General features: G+C 58.4%; 3 protein-coding genes across 3 annotated transcripts in view; 2 read left to right on the top strand and 1 right to left on the bottom strand.

Moving 5' to 3' along the window:
* Positions 1-8,865, top strand: part of LOC144265888 (uncharacterized) — a 28,855-nt gene extending 19,990 nt beyond the window's left edge. Inside the window, exons 14-16 of the mRNA XM_077818942.1 lie at positions 191-293; positions 3,617-3,715; positions 5,216-8,865. Of these exons, the coding sequence (XP_077675068.1) occupies positions 191-293; positions 3,617-3,715; positions 5,216-5,949 (936 nt within the window). The 3' untranslated portion in view covers positions 5,950-8,865. The remainder of the gene's footprint in view (positions 1-190; positions 294-3,616; positions 3,716-5,215) is intronic.
* Positions 8,866-13,983: 5,118 nt separating this feature from the next.
* LOC144265887 (cardiotrophin-2-like) lies at positions 13,984-17,525 on the top strand. The gene is made up of 3 exons (XM_077818941.1): positions 13,984-13,999; positions 15,786-15,922; positions 17,067-17,525. The coding sequence occupies exons 1-3, from the start codon at positions 13,984-13,986 to the stop codon at positions 17,523-17,525; spliced, it is 612 nt and encodes a 203-aa protein (XP_077675067.1).
* Positions 17,526-19,883: 2,358 nt separating this feature from the next.
* Positions 19,884-23,493, bottom strand: CTF1 (cardiotrophin 1). Its single transcript, XM_077820501.1, has 3 exons — positions 23,478-23,493; positions 20,842-20,978; positions 19,884-20,339 (listed from the first exon to the last, which is right to left on the bottom strand). Exons 1-3 carry the CDS (start codon positions 23,491-23,493, stop codon positions 19,884-19,886), a joined length of 609 nt encoding a protein of 202 aa, XP_077676627.1.
* Positions 23,494-25,169: the final 1,676 nt, after the last annotated feature.

Raw genomic sequence — 25,169 nt, 5'->3', positions numbered from 1 at the left:
GGCCCCCTCCATCTACTGCTCTTTCTCCCCCGGCCTCCCCATTCTTTTCATCCAGCTGTTACTCCCCCCAGTACGCACAGCCCGTTTGCAGGGAGCCCCTCCCGCTCTGGCTCCCTGCCCCCTGGATGTTTGGTGCTGCCCAGCCAGGGGAAATCAGGGGCCCTGACCCTGGGTGCGTCTCTCCTTGCAGGTGCGGGGGGCTGCGATGGAGGAGTGGGCTCTGCTGGATGAGAGGCAGAGGGAGCTCTACCGGGACGTCATGCAGGAGAACTATGGGGACGCCATTTCACTGGGTGAGGGGCGGCATCGGCACCCCAGGACCGCAGGCAGAGAGACTGTGACCCCACGTCCCCGTCCCGTGACCTGATGCGGCTCCTCGGCCGTCCCCTCCCGCCCTGCTCCCCGCACAGTGCCCCTGAGCTCTCCCCCTGCTCCCCGCACAGTGCCCCTGGGCTCCCCATTTCCCACAGCGCCCCTGGGCTCCCGCCCTGCTCCCCCCTTCCCACAATGCCCCTGGACTCCCCCCATTTCCCATTCTGTCCCTGGGCTCCCCCCGCTCTCCCCTTCCCACAGTGTCTCTGGGCTCCTCCCTTCCCACAATGCCCCTGAGCTCCCCCCCTGCTTCCCCCACAGAGCCTCTGGGCTCTCCCCTTCCCACAGTGACCCTGGGGTCCCACCCTGCTCTTCCCTCAGGGCCCCTTGGCTCCCCCTTTCCACAATGCATCTGGGTCTCCCCCTTCTCACAGTTCCCTGCCCACCCGCTCCTCCCACAATTCCCTTGGGGTCCTGCCCCACTCCTCCCACAATGCCCCACGGGACCGCCTTTGATCACCCCGATGCCTTTCAGAGCGGCGCAGGAAACTCTGGGAGGCATCTCCCCAGAAGGCATTGCTGCTGATGCGACTGAGCGTGGCCGTGACGCGCCTCCCCGCGGACACGTGCAGACACCGTGCACGGACATGCCAACGCATGCTCGCTACGGGCCAGATAACTGTCCAACGAAGTACAGTCAAGATCTATCTGGCTCCAGCACCGTAGCATCTGGGCACCTCACGCTCTCTAGCACGTTTAGTCTCACAACAGCACTGTGAGGCAGGGCTTTTAGCCCCCTTGTACAGATGAGGAAACTGAGGCACAGAGCAGCTAAATGACTTGCCCATGGTCATCTAGGAAATGTGTGGCAGAGCAGGGAATTGAGCCCAGGTTTTCTGGCTAGCCCCCTGTAACCACGGGGCCACCCTTCCTCTCTGCCCGATAACACCTTTGGGGCTGGAGCTGGCAGAAACGTCTGCAGTGACGGATTTACTGGAAAATGGCCGTATTTAAAAAAAAAAAATGACGAAATATTTGGTTTTCTTCAAAAAACACCAATTTGTTTGGGGGGTTTTCTGATAGAAGTGGGAAATGAACAATGGAGGTGGTTTTTGCAGTTTCCCATTGCTGGCGACAGAAGAACAAGGGGGGAAAATGTCATCAATGAACAATTTTCAAAATAGAAAAATGTCACTGAGATTTTCTTTTGCTGCTGGTGCGTTTTTTTTAAGTCGGAAATGAAAATGGGGGGGAAAAAACATTTTAAACAACGAACAATTTTCCACTCAGAAAACGTTCATGGAAAAAAATTTCATTGTTTTTTTTTTTTTTTAATTCTGCGATTTTCAAAAAAGTGGCAAATTATTTTTTTCCCCAACTTTCCTTTTTTCTATTTCTTCCCCTTTTTGTGCAGCAAAAGGGGAGGGGACGAGGGAAAAACCCCAAAGTATGGAGAAGTGAACGTTTCACAATTGCATGCAGTGTTGTAGCTAGGTCAAAGAAGACCTGAAGAAGAGCCCTGTGTGGCTCTGAGCTTGTCTCTCTCCCCAGCAGAAGCTGGTCCAGTAAAAGACACCGTCTCATTTTGCAATTGGAAAGGTTAATGGAAATTGAAAACACCTCTTTTTTGTTTCAAACAAAACTGAAAACATTTAAATGGCATCAGGTTTTCAAGTTTCCTGTCCAACCCCTTTGTCTGTGAAAAATTGAAAAAGGTGGGGAAAAAAAAGGAAAAGTTTAGCAAATGAACATTTTCAACCCCAAAAAGGTGCACGGAAAATGTGTGGGTTGAAAAAAAGCGCTCTTTAAAAAACAAAAAGTGGAAAATTAAAAGATCTGCGCTGGTTTTCAAGTTTCTTTTCTCCAGTTCCTCCCCCTTTGCTGTGGCAAAACAAATGAAAGGGAAAATCCCTCAAATTTTAAAAAACCAACGTTTCAAAATTGATTAATTTTTTTTAAAATTTGGTGGGTTTTTTTTGTGATTAATTTAGAAAATGACATGGGTTTTCTAGTTTCCTCCCTCATCCTCCACTTCCTCCCCTTTTATCTGCAGTAAAATAAGAGGGGAAATGGGAAAATACCAAAGAATCGTCATGGAAAATTTTAAGTTTAAAAAAAAATAGCCCCCCTTTTATTAAAACAAAAGTAAATGGAGTTGTTTTTTCAATTTCCATTTTTCTTTCCTTCTCTCCCCCTTTTATTGTAGAAAAATTAAAAAATGGGGAAAATACAAAAAAATCCTCAAAAATAAACATTTTCAAAACCATTATTTGGGGTTTTATTTTAAATAATCTTTTTGTAACGAAACAGGAAAAAAGAAAATGGAATTTTTTTTAAGTTTCCTTTCCCCTCATTTCTTCCCCTTTTTCTATCACAAAGGGGGAGTGGGGTGCCCAAATATTTATTCATTCATATTCTATTCACCTCTGTTACAATTAGTGTATAACAAAAGTCAAAAAAATGCATTTTCCCTTTATTGTTTTGGCTTTGTATAATATAATATAATTATAATGAATTAATAGGAAGGATTCAGGTTCTATCATTAAATGTTGATTTTCCCCTACACACAAACCAACAAAAAAAGTTTCCATTGATAATAATCGAAATTTACAAATAGGCAACATAAGACTTCACAGGCAAAATCCAGACTTTTGAATGAGTGGCTGTTTAGTTTGGATATTTTGACATATGACATTGACAATTTATGTTTAGCAAACATAAAGCTTTAACTTTTTGAGTTGCAGCATCGACTGTCTGACTTCCCCCACCCAATCATTCCCCATAACTGTGAAAACTGGGGGGGGGGATGTTTTAAACCCCTAATTTTGCACAGTTGTGAAAATTGCAATTGATAAAAATCTAACAAAAGTTTAAAAATAAACATTGACAGTGTCAAAATCATAAAAAAAAAATTCTCCCAAGCCATATTATATTATATTACATTTATTTTATATTCATTGTATTATATTATTACCTTGTTTCCTGCCACTCCCCTATTCGGGGTCAGTGACTCTTACTACAATAGAATATAAGTATAATATAGTAGCAAATGTTTTGATTATTAAGTAATAGTGAAAACATTTTGCGTGTATTGTATTGTGTTATATTATATTACGATAATAAGAATATAGTTAAAGTGAAATATTTTGACTGCATGTGGACATCCCCGCATGTGTCCTACCATGGATTTTGGTGCATGGAGAGGCATGGAGAGGCTTCTTCCATTGTCCTAAACGAGCTCCATGAACGTTCAGAGTGGGCTTTGATGAATAGATAACAACCTGCTTTCCCCCCCCGCTGGCAGGATTTCCCGTTCCCAAACCGGCTGTGATCTCCTGGATGGAGCGCGAGGAGGAGCCATGCGACCCAGATCTCCAGGGCTCCGAGGAACAGGAGATCCCAGGTAAGGAATGAGTGACACCAGCTTGGAGACCATCCAGGAGTGAAGGGAAAAGCTGGGATCCCAGCAAAGCTGCCCAGAGCCCCCCTCAGTTCTTTCTCATCTTCTCCAGCGGGTGTCCTGTCATCATGGCAGGCGTCACTTCCGGCTTTCGTCTGCCCTGCCTGACCCTGGCTGGACCCCTCGCCTCCCCCAGCCTTTCTCTGAGGGCTCCGTGGGCCATTGGGGCAGAGCTGACCCCTTCTCTCCCCTTGGGACAAGAGACTCAGACCCCAGGGTGATGGGTAATTTACATAGATGGGTGTTTATGGGGATGGAGAACGGGATAGATGGAGATGTGGGGATGAAGGAGGGATGTGTCTGGGGATAGTTTTGTATGGAGATGGATGGATGGTTATGCATTTGGACGGATGCCTGGATGAGTGTATGGGGATGGATGGAGGAGGGGTGTGTGAGGGGATGGAGGGGTGTGTATGGGGATGGATGGAGAGATGGAGGGGTGTGTATGGGGATGGATGGAGGGATGGATGGGTGGGTGTGTATGGGGATGGATGGGTGGGTGTGTATGGGGATGGATGGAGGGATGGGTGGGTGTATATGGGGATGGATGGATGGAGGGGCGGATAGATGTGGGGGTTTTTATGGGAGGGAGGGATGGGTGGGTGGGTGGGTGTTTATGGGGATGGATGGAGGGACAGATGGGTGGCTGGGTGGGTTTTTATGGGGATGGATGGAGGAAGAATGCGTGTTTATGGGGAGGATGGAGGGATGGGTGGGTGTTTATGGGGTGGATGGATGGGTGGGTGTTTATGGGGTGGAGGGATGGATGGGTGTTTATGGGGATGGATGGAGGGATGGATGGGTGGGTGTGTTTTTATTGGGATGGATAGAGAGATGGATGGGTGGGTGGGTGTTTATGGGGATGAAGGGATGGGTGGGTGTTTGTGGGGATGGAGGGATGGATGAGTGGGTGGGTGTTTATGGGGAGGGATGGAGGGATGGATGGGTGGGTGTTTATGGGGGGGAGGGATGGAGGGATGGATGAGTGGGTGTTTATGGGGTGGCTCAATGGAGGGATTGGTGGGTGGGTGTTTATGGGGAGGATGGAGGGATGGGTGGGTGGGTGTTTATGGGGATGGATGGAGGGATGGATGGGAGGGTGGGTGTTTATGGGGGGGAGGGATGGAGGGATGGATGAGTGGGTGTTTATGGGGTGGCTCGATGGAGGGATGGGTGGGTTTTTATGGGAATGGATGGAGGGATGGGTGGGTGTGTTTTTATGGGGTTGTATAGAGAGGTGGGTGGGTGTTTATGGGGATGGATGAGTGGGTGGGTGTTTATAGGGAGGGATGCGTGGGTGGGTGGGTGTTTCTGGGGAGAGACAGATAGTTGCGGGGAGTCTTGCCCCTCAGTCTCAGCCCTCTCCCCGTGCCCGGTGTTGGTGGGAAGCCCCTCTCCGGCGTGGGAGCGAGCCCTGCTGGCACTCTGCTGCCTCTCTCCCAGCAGGTGACGGGACGGCGAGCGACAACGAGGAAGAGGAGGTGGCCGAGCCTCCCCGGCAGGAGGAAGAGCCTGCAGGGCCGGAAGCCCCCAACCGCCCCGACTGGGCCGAAGCCTGCGAGAGCTTGTGCCGGCCCCCGCAGCGGGGGGGCCGCTGGGGCCCGTACGCCCGGCGGCGACGGGGGGTCAGCACCAGCCCCCGGGCCGAACCTCGCTTCTTCGACTGCCCCGACTGCGGGAAACGCTTCACGCTCAGCTCCCACCTCATCCGGCACCAGCGGGTGCATACCGGCGAGCGCCCCTTCGCCTGCGGGGTGTGCGGGAAGAGCTTCTCGCAGCGCTCGGACCTGGGCCGCCACCAGCGCACCCACACGGGCGAGAAACTCTACCGCTGCACCCAGTGCCAGAAGAGCTTCAGCGAGAGCTCCCACCTCATCCGCCACCAGATCATCCACTCCGGCGAGAAGCCCTTCAAGTGCAACGTCTGCGGCAAGAGCTACGGCGACAGCTCCTACCTGGCCGTCCACCAGCGGGCCCACACCGGCGCCCGCCCCTACCGCTGCCCCCTCTGCGGCAAAAGCTTCGGACGCAGCTCCACCCTCATCCGCCACCAGCGCGTCCACGCGGGCGACGGGACGCCCCCGGAGGGCCAGCCCGCCCTGCCCGGGCCCCCGCCGGCCCCGCGGCCCAACGCCCGCCACCTCCGGATAGTGGGGTGGCAGTGGGGCGTGGAGTGAAGGGGGCGGGGTGGGGGGGGCTAGGGAGCGGTCGGTCGCTGTTGGGGGGGTTGGTTGCCACGGTGGCTACGGAGGGGATCAGTGCGTGCGTTACCCTGGTGATTGGTCACTGTGGAGGGGATTGGTGGGTTGGTTGCCATGGTGGTTGGTAACTAGGGAGGAGATTGGTAGGTTGGTTACCGCAGCGGTTGGTCACTGCGGAGGGGATTGGTGGGTTGGTTGCCATGGTGGTTGGTAACTAGGGAGGAAATTGGTGGGTTGGTTACCGCAGCGGTTGGTCACTACGGAGGGGATTGGTGGGTTGGTTGCCATGGTGGTTGGTAACTAGGAAGGAGATTGGTAGGTTGGTTACCGCAGTGGTTGGTCACTGCGGAGGGGATTGGTGGGTTGGTTGCCATGGTGGTTGGTAACTAGGGAGGAAATTGGTGGGTTGGTTACCGCAGTGGTTGGTCACTGCGGAGGGGATTGGTGGGTTGGTTGCCATGGGGTGGCTGGTAACTAGGGAGCAGATTGGTGGGTTGGTCACCGCGGTGGTTGATCGCTAGGGAGGGGATTGGTGGGTTGGTTACTGCAGTGATTAGTCACTAGGGTGGGGCTTGGTAGTGCAGTTACCATGCTGACTGACCACTAACAGCGACTGGTGGATTGGTTCCCATGGTGGTTAGTTGCTAGAGAGAGAATTGCTGATTTGGTTAATAAGGATGATGGGTCACTCTTGAGAGAGGGAGGAGATTGGTGGTTTGATTACCAGGGTGATTGTTGCTACGGAGTTGATTGGAGGTTCAGTTACTAGGGGCTACTGGTCACTAGGGAGCGACTGGATTGATGCTCTGTTTACTGGGTGTGAAATATTGTTCGGGGGCGGGGGGTGTTTGAGGTTTAAGGGATTAAATTTGGGTGACGGGGGATAGATTTTGGTACTCCCCAAACCTTTGTAGCATTTAATGATGGTGCCCAGGGGGTTCATACCCAGGAACCCCCCTCATCCCAGCTCACCAGGAATCCCAACCAACACCACTGCCCACTTCCTAGTGCCCAAGTCATGGGGCACCCCATTCCTTCAGATCTCCCCATCTCTGGGCCTCTGCTTGGTTCAGAGGGGAGGGAGGTGGATTGACAGCCTCGTGACATGGGGGGCGCATGAGGCAGGATAGACTGACGCCCCCTCATTCGGGGCAGCGTTCACAGCATTCGCCGATTTCAGAACCAGCTGCCAGGACAGAACAGGAACAGAGGTTTCATCAGGGAGACGGGGCTGTCAGGCGCCCGGTGAATCCTGTCCCTGGAGCACTGAGACACCGCGGACTCCACATGGCAACGGGGAAATGGATGAGAACAAATATCTTCCTCTTAGAGAGTCAATGGGGCCAGACCCCCAGCTGGGGTCACTCGGCCGTAGCTCCAGTGGGGTCAATGGGGCCAGATCCCCAGCTGGGGTCACTCAGCCATAGCTCCAGTGGGGTCAATGGGGCCAGATCCCCAGCTGGGGTCACTCAGCCGCAGCTCCATTGAGGTCAGTGGGGCCAGATCCCCAGCTGGGGTCACTCGGCCATAGCTCCAGTGGGGTCAATGGGGCCAGATCCCCAGCTGGGGTCACTCGGCTGTAGCTCCATTGAGGTCAATGGGGCCAGATCCCCAGCTGGGGTCACTCGGCCGTAGCTCCATTGAGGTCAATGGGGCCAGACCCCCAGCTGGGGTCACTCGGCTGTAGCTCCATTGAGGTCAATGGGGCCAGATCCCCAGCTGGGGTCACTCGGCCGTAGCTCCAGTGGGGTCAGTGGGGCCAGATCCCCAGCTGGGGTCACTCGGCCGTAGCTCCAGTGGGGTCAATGGGGCCAGATCCCCAGCTGGGGTCACTCGGCTGTAGCTCCATTGAGGTCAATGGGGCCAGACCCCCAGCTGGGGTCACTCGGCCGTAGCTCCATTGAGGTCAATGGGGCCAGACCCCCAGCTGGGGTCACTCAGCTGTAGCTCCATTGGGGTCAATGGGGCCAGACCCCCAGCTGGGGTCACTCGGCTGTAGCTCCATTGGGGTCAATGGGGCCAGACCCCCAGCTGGGGTCACTCAGCCATAGCTCCATTGAGGTCAATGGGGCCAGACCCCCAGCTGGGGTCACTCGGTCGTAGCTCCGTTGAGGTCAATGGGGCCAGACCCCCAGCTGGGGTCACTCGGCCGTAGCTCCAGTGAGGTCAATGGGGCCAGACCCCCAGCTGGGGTCACTCGGCCGTAGCTCCAGTGAGGTCAATGGGGCCAGACCCCCAGCTGGGGTCACTCGGCCGTAGCTCCATTGGGGTCAATGGGGCCAGATCCCCAGCTGGGGTCACTCGGCCGTAGCTCCAGTGAGGTCAATGGGGCCAGACCCCCAGCTGGGGTCACTCGGCCGTAGCTCCAGTGAGGTCAATGGGGCCAGACCCCCAGCTGGGGTCACTCGGCCGTAGCTCCATTGGAGTCAATGGGGCCAGATCCCCAGCTGGGGTCACTCGGCTGTAGCTCCAGTGGGGTCAGTGACACCCGCTGAGGGTCTGGCCCCATTGAGCCCAGTGGAGCTACAGCCGAGTGACCCCAGCTGGGGGTCTGGCCCCAATCGGCCATGACTCCAGTGGGGTCAATGGACCAGATCTCCAAGAGGTATCACTCTGCCGTCGCTGTCTCGGCGTCAAGGCTGGTTGACGGCAGCTGGCCATGGATCCTGGAAGTTCTCAGATCTTCTGACACTATAACATGACTGACCTTTATATTTATTGACGGTTCCCGTCCCCCTCCCCACAGCGTGCCCTAGGTTTGTCTAACTTAGATTGTAAGCTTACTGGGGCAGGAACCTTCCCTTTTTTTTTTAGACCTCTGTACGAGCACCGTGCAAAGCCGCGGGGCTGCAGAAATGTTTAATAATAATAATAATAAAAATCTAACGAGGAGTCATCTCAAAGCACTTCCGTGGCCGCGCCGATCTACAGCCAGGCCTACGGTCCACAGACCGGGATTGGGGCCGGCCCGTCGATGGATCCTCGGTGGTTTGGAGAACCTGGTTTCTACGGTGTCTGTTGCTGATATGCAATCCCGGGGGTGGGTAGCCATGTTCCTTTGTTGGGTCATGAGCCGGGACTGGACCTGGCGACGGGAAAGCATGAGCCTTTGCTCATTGAGCGATAGGATCAGACGCTGTTGCCTGATGGCAGGGCCCATCACTACAGAGAGGCATGCAGTGTCATTGTGGTCGCTTATCCCATTCCTCCCCTCCCCGAGCTGGCCAGTCCCCCGAAACCTGGAGTTAGATCAGTGCTGGTGCCCCCTAGAGGGGAGAGGCCCCATGTCCCCATTCCGCACCCCCTTGAGCCAGCCAGTCCTCTGTCCTGGGGCAGGATGGGAGCCAGCGGCCCCTGGAGGGGAAAGGCCCCGTTTCCCATTCCCCACCCCCCTGAGCCAGCCAGTCCCCTGCCCTGGGGCGGGATCAGAGTCAGCACCCCCTAGAGGGGAAAGATCCCGTGTCCCATTCCCCACCCTGGGTAGCTGCAGTAACCAGAGGTATTTCTGCCTTGAGCTGAGGATGACCAGTCCAGTAGAGGGTCAGGGGTGCGAGGGGGTTGTCATTGTGCCATGTGGCCAGGAGGTGGCAGTGCAGACACCCATAGGCCGGAGCACTAGGCCAATCCCCTGTGCTCATCCCTTTGGGGTGAGCGGTTCGCGATGGACCCCGAGAGGTGACTTGAGAAGAGCTGGGAGCCAGGACTCCTGAGTTCTAGCCTAGCGCTGGGGGGGGATTGCTCTGAGGGCATGTCTGTGAGGCAGTCTAATTTATTAATACAGCAGGGGGAACTGAGGCAGGGACAGAGGGGCACAGAAAGAACCCAGGAGTCCAGACTCCCTGCTCTAACCTACCAGGTCCTCCAGAGCCAGGGAGAGAACCCAGGAGTCCTGGCTCCCAGCCACATAAGTAGTTAGTTCACGGAGTGAAATGGAAAGTAGGAGCTGGATAGCACGGCAGACTAACAGCCTCCCAGTCTGCCTACCAGGTGCTTTCCCATCCGGTGCCCAGCTGGCGTCTTGGACACCGGCCTCCATCCGCCATCTGGGGCTGGATTCCTGGAAAGAATAAACCGTGACTGATTCCAGTTAGACCAGTTCCACCAGATGGCGTGCCTGCCCAACGGCGCCCCCTATGGGGGAAGGCCCCGTCTCCCATTCCCCATCCTGCTGAGCCAGCCAGCCCCCTGCCCTAGGGCCAGATCGGAGCCAGCGCCCCCTAGAGGGGAAAGGCCCCGTCTCCTATTCCCCATCCAGCTGAGCCAGCCAGCCCCTGCCCTAGGGCCAGACCGGAGCCAGCGCCCCCTAGAGGGGAAAGGCCCCGTCTCCCATGCCCCGTCCCGCTGAGCCAGCCAGCCCCCTGCCCTAGGGCCAGATCGGAGCCAGCGCCCCCTAGAGGGGAAAGGCCCCGTCTCCTATTCCCCATCCAGCTGAGCCAGCCAGCCCCTGCCCTAGGGCCAGATCGGAGCCAGCGCCCCCTAGAGGGGAAAGGCCCCGTCTCCTATTCCCCATCCAGCTGAGCCAGCCAGCCCCTGCCCTAGGGCCAGATCGGAGCCAGCGCCCCCTAGAGGGGAAAGGCCCCGTCTCCTATTCCCCATCCAGCTGAGCCAGCCAGCCCCCTGCCCTAGGGCCAGATCGGAGCCAGCGCCCCCTAGAGGGGAAAGGCCCCGTCTCCTATTCCCCATCCAGCTGAGCCAGCCAGCCCCTGCCCTAGGGCCAGATCGGAGCCAGCGCCCCCTAGAGGGGAAAGGCCCCGTCTCCTATTCCCCATCCAGCTGAGCCAGCCAGCCCCCTGCCCTAGGGCCAGATCGGAGCCAGCGCCCCCTAGAGGGGAAAGGCCCCGTCTCCTATTCCCCATCCAGCTGAGCCAGCCAGCCCCTGCCCTAGGGCCAGATCGGAGCCAGCGCCCCCTAGAGGGGAAAGGCCCCGTCTCCTATTCCCCATCCAGCTGAGCCAGCCAGCCCCTGCCCTAGGGCCAGATCGGAGCCAGCGCCCACTAGAGGGGAAAGGCCTCTCCCTTTTTTCTCCCTGACCACCGCAGATTCTCTTCCCAGGATCTGGGGCTCCTTTCATGCCCCGTTGTGTTTCCATTCCCCACCAAGGCAGAGTTACAAAAAGGAAATTATCTAGAATAAATAAAGGCGAAGGGCAAGGGATGGGGAAAGTGAGGGGACTCTTAGCAGGTGCTAAATTCCAGGCAGAGAGGAAGGGAGCCGAGTGGCCGGGTGTTAGCAGGGCTGTATTGTTTGATTATACCCCGTCATGAAACACTTTAGGATTTCCGGCTAGACCCTGGGAAAGTCTCTCTTTCCTCTCGTTGACCATCTAAACCCTCCCGACTGGCCCGTTTGTAGGTGACGCGCATTCTGTCGACTCTCAGCCCGTGCCCAAAATTGTAGCAGCTGTGGACAAAACTTGGGCAGATCGTTGGTTTTGGTATTGGGAATGGAACCCAGGAGTCCTGACTCCCAGCTCCGACTGCTAGACCCCACTCCCCATCCAGCACTGGAGATCAAACCCAGGAGTCCTGAGTCCCAGCCCCTCTGCTCTAATCACAAGACCCCACCCCCCTACTGGAGCCAGAGATGGAACCCAGAGATTCACAGCCCCCCCTGCTCTGACCCACTAGACCCCACTCCCCTCCCAGAGCTGGGGCTAGAACCCAGGAGTCCTGGCTCCCAGCCCCTCCTGCTTTCAGCTGCCACAATTTCCCCATCAGTGTGGGAGTGTGTGGCAGGGAAGGAAATAATTCTGTTTTTGATGTCAGTGGGGGGTCTGTGACGGGTGTGGGGAAGACTGGAAAGTGACCAATATGCAAATGATAGGACAAGACCAGGATCTCTTGGGGCTTTCAATCCTGGGCATGGGAGTGTCCTCATTCTGACTGGAAATCATCCACCAGTCAGAGGAAACCACCATGCCCGGGGTGGTGAAGGATTTACCCCTCTGAGCCTTCACAGGCATATACGTGCCTCATTTCCTCTCCTCACCATGAGCAAAAAAATCGTGGGTCATATTGACCCCAGTAAGGTCGGGGGGCTACCAGGCCAGAGGTCTGCGTTTGTGAGAAGAATAGAGCTGGTGCTAGAAATAAACTATCTCACATATAAAGGTGACTCTTGGGTTTCTTATTTGTTCTGCTGGGGCCTCTCAATCCTGACCCACAGCTCTCTCCACTCTAACCTACTAGGCCAGGGTGGGCAAACTTTTTTGGCCAGAGGGACACATCGAGGTGGGGAAGTTGCATGCAGGGCCTTGAATGTAGGGTTGGGGCAGAGGGCTGGGGTGTGGGAGGGGGGTATGGTGTGCAGGAAGGGGCTCAGGGCAACGGGTTGGGGCAGAGAAGGGGTGTGGGGTGTACAAGGGGACTCGGGGAAGGGGGGTTGGGGTGCAGGAGGGGGTGCAGAGTGCGGGAGGGGGCTCAGGGCAGGGGTTGGGGGTGCCCGGTGGCAGTTACCTGGAGCAGCTCCGGGGTGGCATCAGTCAGCACCAAACCCCTGGGGTAGAGGGGGCAGAGGGCTCCGCACACTGCCCTCGCCTGTGGGTACCTCCCCTGAAGCTCCCGTTGGCCATGGTTCCCTGTTCCCAGCCAATAGGAGCTGCGGGGGGGGGCGGGCCTGTGTGCCTGCAGGCGAGGGCAGTGCACAGAGCCCTCTCCCCCCGTCCCCCCAGGGGCCACAGGGACGTGTTGCCAACCGCTTCTGGGAGCGGTGCAGGGCCCACGGGACCACAGGGGTGACAATCCCACGGGCCGGATCCAAAGCCCTGACGGGCCAGATCCAGCCCATGGGCCATAGTTTGCCAACCCCTGTACTAGGCCCTACTCCACTCCCAAAGCCAGGAATAGAACCCAGGAGTCCTGGCTCCCAGCCCCCCCTGCTCTAACCCACTAGACCCCATGCCCCTCCCAGAGCCCGGGCTAGAACCCAGGAGTCCTGGCTCCCACCCCCTCTCCTCTGCTGGATTCTTTCCTGCCCCCCAGGTTGCTTTGTGGCTGGAAACCCAATCTGGCGAGGACGTGCAGAGATGCCAGTTGCCGTTGGCTGGCACAGCCTGGGCACCTATTATGCCTATCACAATGGGACCCCTCCCTGTGCCCCCCCCCCCAGCTCTCACCGCTTCTCATCCCACATTTCTGCCTTGAGGGAAGGGTCCTGGCCGCCGGTGCCCCCTTGTGGGGTGGGTCGAGCCCTCCACTTGCATCTGCCCTGGGGGCACCGTGCCCAAGGCTGGCCGACGGGGCTGTGGGTCCTGGGGCAATCTGGGGGAGGGGCATCTAGGAATGGGAGGAGGGGTGGAATGAAGAAGGGGGATTGTTGGAGTGGGGCTGGGGATGCAAAGCCAGAGGACCGGGGGAAGGGACAGAGAAGGAGGAAGAATCTGCAGGGTTAGCTCCCCCGCCCCCGTCCCACCCCATGTGGCTTTGGGACTTTCAGGGTGGGGTGTGTCTATCCCCCAGACACAGTCTCACTTTCCCATTCCTTCCTTCCTTCCCTCGCACGAAACAGAGCCATTTCGCAATCCCAACCCACACACCTGCAATTTCTCCCCTCCCACCCCCACGACTCCCTGCCCCATGCCGCACCCTGCCCCATTCCCCTCTCCCTTCCTGGAAACAGAGTCCAGGAAAGCCAGGTGCCTTCCCCGCTCCCACCCTGCTCTTGGCAGGAGACGTGTGCCCTCGTGCGGGGGGTGGGACAGGGCCCGGCCTGCCTATAAAGCAGCCACATCCCCTAGGGCTCAGGTAGCAGACGAGACCTGGCCCCAGAGCAGCCCCTGGGAAGCTCCCAGCACAGACAGAGAATTCAGTGGGGCAGGTGCTGGGATCAACCACTAGGTGGCAAGAAGCGGAGGTGCTGGGACTGGCCACTAAGGGGCGACAGGAGACAGTGCCGGGATTAGCCACTAGGGGGCAAGAAGAGGCAGTGCCAGGATCAGCCACTAGGAGGCAAAGGAAATAATTTGGGGGGCCACACCCCTGTTGGCACCCTCTGGATGCCAGGGCTCCAGATATGCCTTCCACTCTAGGTAAGTGCCCCTGCACCAGGCCCCTGGGGCAGATTTAACTGAGCTTCGAGCCCCTCTGCTCTAACCAACTACACCCCACTCCTTTTCCAAAGCTGGGGATGGAACCCAGGAGTCCTGGCTCCTAGCTCCCCTTGCTCTAACCCACTAGACCCCACTCCCTTTCCAGAGCCAGGGATGGAACCCAGGAATCCTGTCCTGCCCCACTCTAACCACTAGACCCCACTCCCTTTCCAGAGCCAGGGATGGAACCCAGGAGTCCTGGCTCCCAGCCTGCCCCGCTCTAACCCACTAGATCCCATTCCCCTCCCAGAGGGTAATATACAATGCACAATCTCCAATCCGGACAGGTGTGGAAATCCGGTTCTGGATTTAGTTCCTCCCCATCAATCTGCCCATTGACAGCTGCAGGGGCCCAGCTGGGGGAGTCACAGGGAAATCCCGGAGTGGAGTTTGGCTCAGCACTGGATTGGGGACCCAGAATGCAGACTAAATAGCAGAGTGGCCAGATAGGGGTTCCATCAGGGGGCAGCAGGCTGGTATAGCCCAGAGCTAGGGGCAGGTGGAAGAGGCTTCTGGGGGAGGGGCCTCTCATAGTCCAGGGCAGAGGGACGGTGGGGGTGGTGGGATCCCAGCAGAGGACGAAGTGGCCGCCGTAGCTAAGAGCAGAGGGATGGTGGGGGTGGTGGGATCCCAGCCGAGGAAGAAGTGGCTGCCATGACCCAGAGCAGAGGGATGGTGGGGGTGGTGGGATCCCATCAGAGGAAGAAGTGACTGCCATAGCCAAGAGCAGAGGGATGGTGGGAGAGGTGGGATCCCAGCAGAGGACGAAGTGGCCGCCGTAGCTAAGAGCAGAGGGATGGTGGGGGTGGTGGGATCCCAGCAGAGGACGAAGTGGCTGCCATGACCCAGAGCAGAGGGATGGTGGGGGTGGTGGGATCCCATCAGAGGAAGAAGTGACTGCCATAGCCAAGAGCAGAGGGATGGTGGGAGAGGTGGGATCCCAGCAGAGGACGAAGTGGCCGCCGTAGCTAAGAGCAGAGGGATGGTGGGGGTGGTGGGATCCCATCAGAGGAAGAAGTGACTGCCATAGCCAAGAGCAGAGGGATGGTGGGAGAGGTGGGATCCCAGCAGAGGACGAAGTGGCCGCCGTAGCTAAGAGCAGAGGGATGGTGGGGGTGGTGGGATCCCAGCAGAGGACGAAGTGGCTGCCATGACCCAGAGCAGAGGGATGGTGGGGGTGGTGGGATCCCAGCAGAGGACGAAGTGGCCGCCGTAGCTAAGAGCAGAGGGATGGTGGGGGTGGTGGGATCCCAGCAGAGGACAAAGTGGCCACCGTAGCTAAGAGCAGAGGGATGGTGGGGGTGGTGGGATCCCAGCAGAGGACGAAGTGGCCGCCGTAGCTAAGAGCAGAGGGATGGTGGGGGTGGTGGGATCCCAGCAGAGGACGAAGTGGCCGCCGTAGCTAAGAGCAGAGGGATGGTGGGGGTGGGGGTGGTGGGATCCCAGCAGAGGACGAAGTGGCCACCGTAGCTAAGAGCAGAGGGATGGTGGGGGTGGTGGGATCCCAGCAGAGGACGAAGTGGCCACCGTAGCTAAGAGCAGAGGGATGGTGGGGGTGGTGGGATCCCAGCAGAGGACGAAGTGGCCGCCATAACTCAGAGCAGAGGGATGGTGGGGGTGGTGGGATCCCAGCAGAAGCATGTCTCAGGCTGAGGGAGGGTGCTGTGACAGGCCAGGCCAATGGCTGACTCCCCTACTAAGCCTCTCCTCCATGCTACTCTTGCAGCCCAGAATCTGCTTGTGTCCCTGGTCCTGGTCCAGCTGGCCCGTCCCGACCGCACTCCCAGTGCTACTACCATCTCTCAGACCTACAACCTGGCCCGACTGCTGCAGGCCAACACCACGAAGCTGCTCAACATCTACGTGAGTGCTGGGCCCCCAGGGGAGGGGGCTCGGAGGCCTCTAGGGCCATTCATGGGTAAGGCTGCGTGTCTGTCGTGGAGGTCATGGAGTCCATGGAGTGCAGGAGCAGTTTGGGGGTGGGAGGGCGCTCAGGGTTGGGGGAGGGGGCTGGGGTGCAGGGCGGTGCTTATCTTGAGAGGGGGGGCTCCTTGGCTCCCACCGGCATGTCCCAGCAGCTCCTAGGAGGAGGGGCCAGGGGGCTCCACGCACTGCCCGCATTGGCAAGCACCGCCCCTGCAGCTCCCATTGGCTGCCATTCCCGGCCAATAGGAGCTGCGGAACCGGCGCCTGTTACTAGTTCGGGGTATATAGTAAAAGTCCTGGACAGGTCTCGGGCTGTGAATTTTTGTTTACTGCCTGTGACCTGTCCATGACTTTTACTAAAAAATACCCGTGACTAAAACGCAGCCTAATTCATGGGTCCAGAGGTCTGGGTTCGACTCTCTCTAGCCAGCACCCCTGGAGGGGGATAGGCCCCCTGTCCCACTCCCCGCCCCCTGAGCCAGCCAGTTCCCTGCCCAGGGACGACACATATGCTTGATTTAATCCAGTCTCTTGGTGAATCCTCCAGTGGCCTTGACCTTCTGTCGAGAGCCTTCACCCCCTGACAACATGGGGGGTGGGGGGGGGTCATGTTTTGGCCGCCCCACCTGGGGCCCCTTGGCACCAACCCCAAGCTGGAAGACGCCAGCTCAGGAAGTCACGCCCAGCTGAGCACCCAGCCAGCATGCTCTTTGTAGCCTGGATTCCAGCCAACAATTCCAGCGCTGGGGTGGTGGTGCCGGGTGGTGATGGGGTAAGGTCCGCGCCTCCCCCCTCCCAGCCCCATGGGAATCTCCACCAGAGGACCCAGCTCTCTCCCCCTCCCATTCTACCCTCTGCATGTCTATGCAGTCCCCGTTCCCAGGATGGGGAATTGGGGGGTGTCGAGGGAGGAGGTGGGGTCTCTGTGGGGCGGGAATGGGGAGATTTGAATCAATCTTGGGGTGGAGCTGGGGGAGGGGGACAGGAACTGAGGGTAGGATAGGAGTTGTGGCAGGTAAGCTACTGGGGGAGGGCAGCACATGCCCTGACCCCCCCTTTCTCTGTGTCTCCCCCCCAACAGCTGAACGCCCAGGGCTCCCCATTCAGTGACCCCGGTTTTGGCGCCCTGGGGCTACGGTGGGCAGGGGTGCCGGTGGCCTCCTTCCCGTTCCTGGCCTGGCGCACCATGGGCGACGCGGAGCGGCTGGCACAGAACTACGGGGCGTACGCCACCTTTGACGCCTTCCTCCAGCTGGTGTGGGATGACCAAGATGAGCTGTGCCCCGACTGCTCTGAGCTGCTGGCCATGCTGGGCACTGCCCGGGCCCGGACACGAGGTCTCCTGGCCAACCTGACCTCCATTATGGCTGCCATGGGCATCCCGGTGACCCTGGCCACAGACCCTTTGACCTCAGAGGCAGCCGGGGTGGGGGCATTTGAGAAGAAGTGCCGGGGCTACGTGGTATGCCGGGAGTTCCATGGCTGGGTCGACCGGACTGTGCGTGACTTCACCCTGCTCAAGGCCAAGTACCCGGCCTAGGAGGTGCCGCCATGCCAGGCACTGTCTGTGAGCATAGAGACCGGACCATAGATTTCCTGTTGGCCTAGAGGATGCTTCCTGTTGGCTGGGCCAATGCACTTTCTGTTGACTTATAGACCGGGCCATGCACTTCCCATTGGCTGGGCCATGGATTGCCTGTGATCCTATAGACTGGGCCATGCACTTGCTGTTGGCCTAGTGGATAGACAATGCACTTCCTGTTGGTCTATGGATTGGGTCATGCATTTCCTGTTGGCCTAGAGGATGGCCAATACACTTCCTGTTGGCCTATGGACTGGATCATGCATTTCCTGTTGGCCTAGAGGATGGCCAATACACTTCCTGTTGGCCTATGGACTGGATCATGCATTTCCTGTTGGCCTAGAGGATGGCCAATACACTTCCTGTTGGCCTATGGACTGGATCATGCATTTCCTGTTGGCCTAGAGGATGGCCAATACACTTCCTGTTGGCCTATGGACTGGGTCATGCACTTCCTGTTGGTGTAGAAGATGGTCAATACACTTCTTGTTGGCTTGACTATGCCCTTCCTGTTGGCCTCTGAGGTCCATGGCTTCAAGTCCTAGGCCACAAAATCCATTACGTGTGTGTAAAGAATATTAATGGATCACTTGATGATTCCCTGTTCTGTTCATTCCCTCTGGGGCACCTGGCATTGGCCACTGTTGGAAGACAGGACACTGGGCTAGATGGACCTTTGGGCTGACCCAGTCTGGCCGCTCTTATGTTCGAATATATATTTTAAAATCCCATTGTATTTATGCCCAAAAGAAACATTTATCTGGATTATTTATATTATTTAACAGACACATGAACGTTGACTTGAATTTCGGGCTTCTAATACTTTGGACACCTCTTGAGTCCTGGTCAAGACAAAATTACCGTCGGTTTACTGAAGGGAACCAAGAGAAATGTTCAAGGAGCACTTTATAAAGTGATGTGAGGTACCGAGGTGGGAATCCAAGCCAGTGCTAATATGCAGCTGCCTCTGGGGTGGGGCAGCTGGGGAACAGCTGCTCAGGAATGCTCCATAAGGATGTTGCAAGCCCTAAAATCTGATGCCTTAGAAATCATGGTCAAGTCTTGCTACCTGTGGAATTTCCTTGAATACTGTATTAATTTATTGACTTTTGTGGATGTTGCTACTTGATTGTTACAATAAGCCTAGATGCTTCTACTGTCCAACACTTGTCTCTCTACAAGTTGTGTATCTGCTCAGGGCTGTTATTCCAGTGGTGGGTGCGTAGCAGCCCAGATAGAAAGAAGGTTGTCTACCTTAAAAACATGGGCTACTTCTGTCTGAGCTCAGGGGAACCTCCATTAGCAGTATGGGGAATATGAAACATAGTGGAGCAATTTTGATTCTAGCCGGTAGAGGGCCGTAGTCTTTCTCACACGCATACACAGAGAGACGCAAACACAGCCCCACTTCCCCCCATCAGGGGGCAGTGCTGGAATTCCTGTAAACTCTCCCATGTCTCTTTGTCTGCAATCGCGGCACGGGAATGTCGGTAAAGCTGGTTTCTTCGACACTCAATAAAAGCTCTGGTTTTTCTGAGATAACACGCTTGTGTTGGGATCTCTCCCCAGCTCTGGGAGGGGAGTGGGGGCTGGTGGGTTAGAGCAGGGGGGGCTGGGAGCCAGAACACACTCGTGCCCCCAAAAGCAAACTTCCCACACTGTGAGCTTCTACTAAAAATACTTTATTAATAATAATTACACTGTGTTTTCTGGTAAGAACATACCACAGTATGAACTACAGTTTTGGGGGGGGAGGTGGGGGGGTGTCAAAGGCAGCCCCATCACCTCCACATATATGGGCGGGGGTCCCCCACTATTGGGGGGGGGCAGAGGGGACTCCTCCTAACCCCTCTGCATAAACCAGGGGGGAAATGTCTGTATTGACAGGGAGGGAGGAGTTGGGGCCGATTCCTCACCCCCCCCCCCCCGGGGTTCAGCGGGGCAGGGCCCCTTCGGGGAAGTGTGTATACCAGGGCAGGAGTTGGGGGAAAGGAGACCCCCCCCAGCGGTTTGCAGTGAGGGGTGGGGAGGAGAGGCTGTGAGAGTCGGAGGTTGGAGCAGTAAGGGCAGAGGGTTGGGGGGGGCAGATGGGGGAGCAGGAGGTTTCTTGGGGGAATGGTTGGGGTACGGGTACTTGGGGGCAGATGCAAGGGGGGTTTGTGTGGGGGCAGGGATTATCTGAGGGGCAGATGGGGGGCAGGACCTGGGGGGTGACAGGGGCAGGGGATATCTGGGGGGCAGGAGCCAGGGGTTCCCAGGGGAGACAGGTGGGGGGGGGCAAGGGTAGCTGGGGGGCAGAGGGGAGGATGGGGGCACTCACAGCGGGTACTTGGCGTGGAGAAGCCCCAGCGCCTCATGGCTCCGCCTGGCCCAGTCCCGATGCAGCCGGCACACGTGGTACCCGCTCAGCTTCGCCAGGAAGGCGCTGGTGGCAGGGCTGCCCAGGCTGGGGGAAGGAGGCGGGGGGCCTGGCACCCCCAAGGCGCCCATGATCCCCTCCAAGTTCCCAGCCAGCCCCCGGCACTGACGGGCCGCGGCCTCCAGCTGCCGGTGCAGCTCCGAAGCCAAAGGGTTGAGGTCGGCCTGCTGCCGCCGCACGGAACCCAGGAGTCCGGGCAGGGTGGCATAAGCCACGGCTAGGTGCCAGAGCCGCTTCTCATCGCTCAGTGCCAGCCAGGCCTCGGGGGGGACAGAGGGCGAGGGCAGCCCGGGGACTGCCATGGCAGGGGGTTGGAAATCGGGACTGCTGAATGGCTCTCCTTGGTGACGCACCTGGAACAGAGAGACACTGAGTCAGGACTCCTGGGTTCTATCCCCAGCTCTGTAAGGGGAGTGGGGTCTAGAGGTTAGAGCAGTTGGGACTGGGACCCACAGCTCCTGGGTTTAGCAGTGGCTCTGGGAGAGGACTGGGGCCCCAGGAAGCTGTCTGAAGCATTTGAGCTGTAGGAGCAGCAGTGAAATCTGTGACAAATTTAATACTTGAATTGTCACCATTAGGTTCAAGAGTTAACCGCTCTTTGGGCTGCACGGGGCAGCTTCCCCCACTCACAGCCATCGTGCCAGACTGTCTACAGACTCAGGCGGATGTCATGGTTTCACTCAGGAGCCAAAAAGGGCGCCTCACCAGCAGGGGACAGAAGGAGATGGTCTCCCCTGGGATTGAAGCCCGGGAATAGAAGAAAACCTTGCAGGCCACTGTGTAACAGGGACACGCACACAGAGGACTCTGACCCCTCCAGCAGGGGGCAGCGCTACCCCCCTCCCCAATGCTCACATATTCTGCCAGCAGCTGTTCAGAGCGGTGCTTCAGAAGCACCGTCAGGCTGTGGGTTTGCTTGATCTTGGTGGCTACCTCTTGCTGGGAGAGGGACGAGGGCGAGGAGGCGGAAGACAGCGGGTTGGCGCGATCCACTGGAGAGAGGGAGTGAACCAAGGGTTAATTCCGCTCACGCCCCGAGCCACAAGCCTTTGGCGCGCGCTCCTGGGCTCAGAAGCCACCTCGAGAGAAAATTCATCTTGGGAAATTCCGCCTGCTTGGAAAAATACTTCTGAGATGCGGCCACCTCTGGGGTGGGGCAGCTGGGGACCAGCCCCACGCAACGGTTCCTTCCATCTGCCTGCAGCACAGCGCCTTCTAGCGCCACACGGGGACACTGGGTCCTGCACTGACTGTCTGGGGGAGGAGGGGATACCCCCTACTGAGCCTCCTGCCCCATAGCACAGCTACCCCAGCACTGCTCGGGGGCATTCGGGCCAGCTCTGACTGTCCAGGGAGAACACCCCCTGCTGACCCATTCCCCCGCCAGGTGTCAGATGCACCCCACCCCATATTGTCCTCAATATTTTACCTCCCAGGCAAGCACCAGAGATCCCATTGTCCTGAGCCAACGCACCAGAACGAGCAGCAGCTCCCTTGGAGGGGAGGAAAAGTCACAACAGAGCTGTGGATAGAACCCAGGAGTCCTGGCTCCCAGCCCCCGCTGCTCTAACCCACTAGACCCCACTCCCCTCCCAGAGATCTGGTTACAACCCAGGAGTCCTAGCTCCCAGCCCCCGCTGCTCTAGCCACTAGACCCTACTCCCCTCCCAGAGATCTGGGTAGAACCCAGGAATCCTGGCTCCCAGCCCCCACTGCTCTAACCCACTAGACCCCACTCCCGTCCCAGAGCTGGGATAGAACCCAGGAGTCCTGGCTCCCAGCCCCCCCGCTCTAACCCACAAGACCCCACTCCCTTCCCAGAGATCTGGATACAACCCAGGAGTCCTAGCTCCCAGCCCCCGCTGCTCTAACCCACTAGACCCTACTCCCCTCCCAGAGCCGGGGAGAGAACCCAGGAGTCCTGGCTCCCAGCCCCCCTGCTCTAACCCACCAGACCCCACTCCCCTCCCAGAGCCCCCCTGTCTAACCCCTCCCCCTTTCATTGATCTCAGAGCATGATGAGCTTGTGCCAGGCAGTGCCCATGCCCGCCCCCACTCTCAGGCAGCTGGTCACGTCCCAGCTGTCAGCCCCCGCCTGGCCAGGTTCCCAGCCCGACTAGCTACGGGGATGTCCCAACGGCCCGAGAACCTTGCCAGCCCCAGCCCTGCAGGAGGGTGACGCGGGCACCGCAGTGGGTATCTGCCCAGGCCGGAGGAGCTGGCCTAGGCAGAGAAGAGGACTCCTGTGGAAGCACCATTGCTTGGGACCCTTCTCCACCTTGGGTGACGCCAATCTCCTGGGGGGTGTTGCCACCACGTCATGAGTTCTATCCCCGGCTCTGCGAAGTCTAGTGGTCAGAGCAAGGGGGGCTGGGAGCCAGGACTCCTGGGTTCTGTCCTTGGCCCTGGGAGGGGAGTGGGGTCTAGTGGGAGGGGGTGGGGGCTGCATATCAGGACTCCTGGGTTCTCAGGAAGGGAATATGGCCTCCTGGTTAGAGCATATATAAGCAACACCCCCTGTGCCCTCCCCTCCAGGATGGAAGAAACAGAGCGGTCGACTGGGTCTTCCACCAGCCACAGCTCTGCAGATGCCCCTCAGTCCTGACCCCCAGCCTTGGGTGGTCGCGTTGGTGGGTCTCAATGAGCACGTCATGGGCTTTGGGTTCGAGACTTGACCGCGCGCGTCACGCTCTGTCCCTACCCAGATTCCTCTGGCGCCCAAAGCTCCACCAGTCAATCATTAGCTAGGGGCCACCCCACCCTAGAGATGGAGCCCGGAGGAGCCGCCAACCAGGCAGGTGGCTGGGCGGACGGCTGAGTCCACGTTGCCCCCCTGGCTTGCCCCGCAGAGACATCTCCAGGGCAGGAGCTGGTGGGTGGACAGAAGTGGGTTAACTCTGTGGAAGGGAAGATGAGGAGGACGGTAGAAGAAGACCTGGGGCTGGCGGCAAGGATCTGGAGAAGTTTCTACAGGGCATGGGGTCCTCTTGGGGTTCCTCAGCTCTTGGCATGTACCCCAGCCCTGGTTGCCCCAAATTGTCTCCATCTCTCCCCAATTCTTAGCCACCCCCGAGCCCGGAGCCCTCCTCAGGGAAGCCAGGCCCTCACCAGCCCACACCCCGTCCCATCTAAACCCTTACTCCCACCCCCAATTCAGTACTTCCACCGTGCAAGCTGACCCAGGAATGTCCCGGGACCCAGGAATGTCCCCCAAATAAGGGGGGACTGAGTCATACACAGGTGGGGACAGAACCCAGGAGTCCTGGCTCCCACTGCTCTAGCCCACTAGACTCCACTCCCCTCCCCTAGCCAGGGAAAGAACCCAGGATTCCTGCAGCTACCCCAGCTCTAACCCACTGGACTCCAAATCCCTCCCAGGGCCACAGACAGAACCCAGGAGTCCTGGGTCCCAGCCCCCCCCTGCTCTGACCACTAGACCCCACTCCCCTCCCAGGGCCAAGGAAAGAACCCAGGAGTCCTGGCTCCCCTACCTGTCAGCACTTCCATGCTGTCCCAGCCGTGCGCACTTGTTGCTGTCCCGCAGAGGCCAGGCTGGGGGCGGGGGCCCTGGGTTTATATCCCCTCCCAGCCCCCCCTTCCCCCCCACCCCGCCCCCGCCCCCGCCCCGGACCCGCGTGGATGCCAGGAGGCTGAGCTCAGGGCTAGCCCGGCCTGGAGCAGCCCCAGCCCGGGCCGGGTGTGTGTGTGTGTGTGTGTGGGGGGGGGGGGTGAGCAGCCCCTGGAGGTGGGGGGGAACGGGGGGGGGGGGGTTGCTCTTTGCTCCGCTCCCCCCGCCCGGGCCCCGTCCCTCCATGTGCGGGGGGGGGGGGCGGAGAGGGGACAGCCTCGGGCATAAACACATTCCTGAGCCGGCTTAAAGGGGCCGCGGTGCGCCCGGGCCTGGGGCGGGGGGGCCGGGGGGCCGGCGCTGTGTGTCCCTCACTGCGCCCCTCTGGGCCTCCCCGCCACCCCCCTTCTCTAGCTACCCCTCCCCCCCCCACTCCCCCACCCCCTCTATCATACCCCTCCCCTCCATCCACCCCCACCCCCCTTCTCTAGCTACCCCTTCAGCCTCCCCTACCCCCTCTATCGTACCCCTCCCCTCCATCTACCCCCACACCGCTCTCTATATTACCCCCTCCACCCACCCCCCACCCCCTCTATCGTACCCCTCTCCCATCCATCCCCACCCCTCTCTATCGTACCCTGCCCCCTCCATCCACCCCTCACCCCTCTCTATTTTACCCCTCCCCCTCCATCCACCCCACACACCGCTCTCTAGCTAACCTCCTCCCCCTCCACCCCCACCCCTTCTCTACCTTACCCCACCCCATCCATCCACCCCCACACACCACTCTCTAGCTAACCCCCGTCCAATAATCCCCCCATCCAGCCAGCCCCATACACCCATACACCTTTGGGGGGAGTGGGGTCTAGTGGGTTAGAGCAGGGAGGCTGGAAGCCAGGACTCCTGGGTTCTCTTCCCAGCTGCGGGAGGGGAGTGGGGTCTAGTGGTTCGAGGGGTGGGGGAGACTGGGAGCCAGGGACTCCTGGGTTCTCTCCCAGCTCTGGGAGGGGAGTGCGGTCTAGTGGTTCGAGGGGTGGGGGAGACTGGGAGCCAGGACTCCTGGGTTCTCTCCCCAGCTCTTTGTACATTTAACTCCTTTCTTCGTGTCCCTCACTCCTTATATGACCCAGACCTGTGTAACATCGCAGAGACCCCCCCCCCCCGCCAGCTATTGCAAGATGTTTCATGACTTTTCTACGTCTCTTTATTTGTGAAACGTGCAGGGACGAGGGGCAGAAAGACACAAGGGCCACCTAAACTCCCGGCACACCCAGCTCTGCCCGGGCCCTTCACTCCCGACCCGACCCCCCTCCCCCACTTCGGTCCCTAGCAGGTTGGAGATACCTTCCCTTGTGCGGCTGAGGTCATGGTGACACCCCCCCCCACACACACACCTCCGGTGTGAGTCAGCGACGCACAATGAGCTCAGTGTAGACATCCGAGCCCCTCCATTGTAATCCCTTCCAAGCCGCTTCCAGGATTAACTGTGGGGGTGGGCGTGGGAAAGGGGTGGGGGACTGGGAGCCCGGACGCCTGGGTTCTCTCCCTGGCTCTGGGAGGGGAGTGGGGTCTAGTGGGTTAGAGTGGGGGGGCTGGGAGCCCGGACGCCTGGGTT

The sequence above is a fragment of the Eretmochelys imbricata genome, chromosome 6 (genome assembly GCF_965152235.1).
Source record: "Eretmochelys imbricata isolate rEreImb1 chromosome 6, rEreImb1.hap1, whole genome shotgun sequence".
NCBI lineage: Eukaryota > Metazoa > Chordata > Testudines > Cheloniidae > Eretmochelys > Eretmochelys imbricata.
Note: the sequence above shows the minus strand (reverse complement) of the source record. Positions and strands in the feature narration are given on the sequence as shown.

Excerpts from the sequence above, each read along its gene's own strand:
- LOC144265887 (XM_077818941.1), top strand. Across the intron at positions 15,923-17,066 it reads CGAAGCTGCTCAACATCTAC|CTGAACGCCCAGGGCTCCCC; the intron begins GTGAGTGCTGGG and ends CCCCCCCAACAG.
- CTF1 (XM_077820501.1), bottom strand. Across the intron at positions 20,340-20,841 it reads AACAGCTGCTGGCAGAATAT|GTGCGTCACCAAGGAGAGCC; the intron begins GTGAGCATTGGG and ends TCTCTGTTCCAG.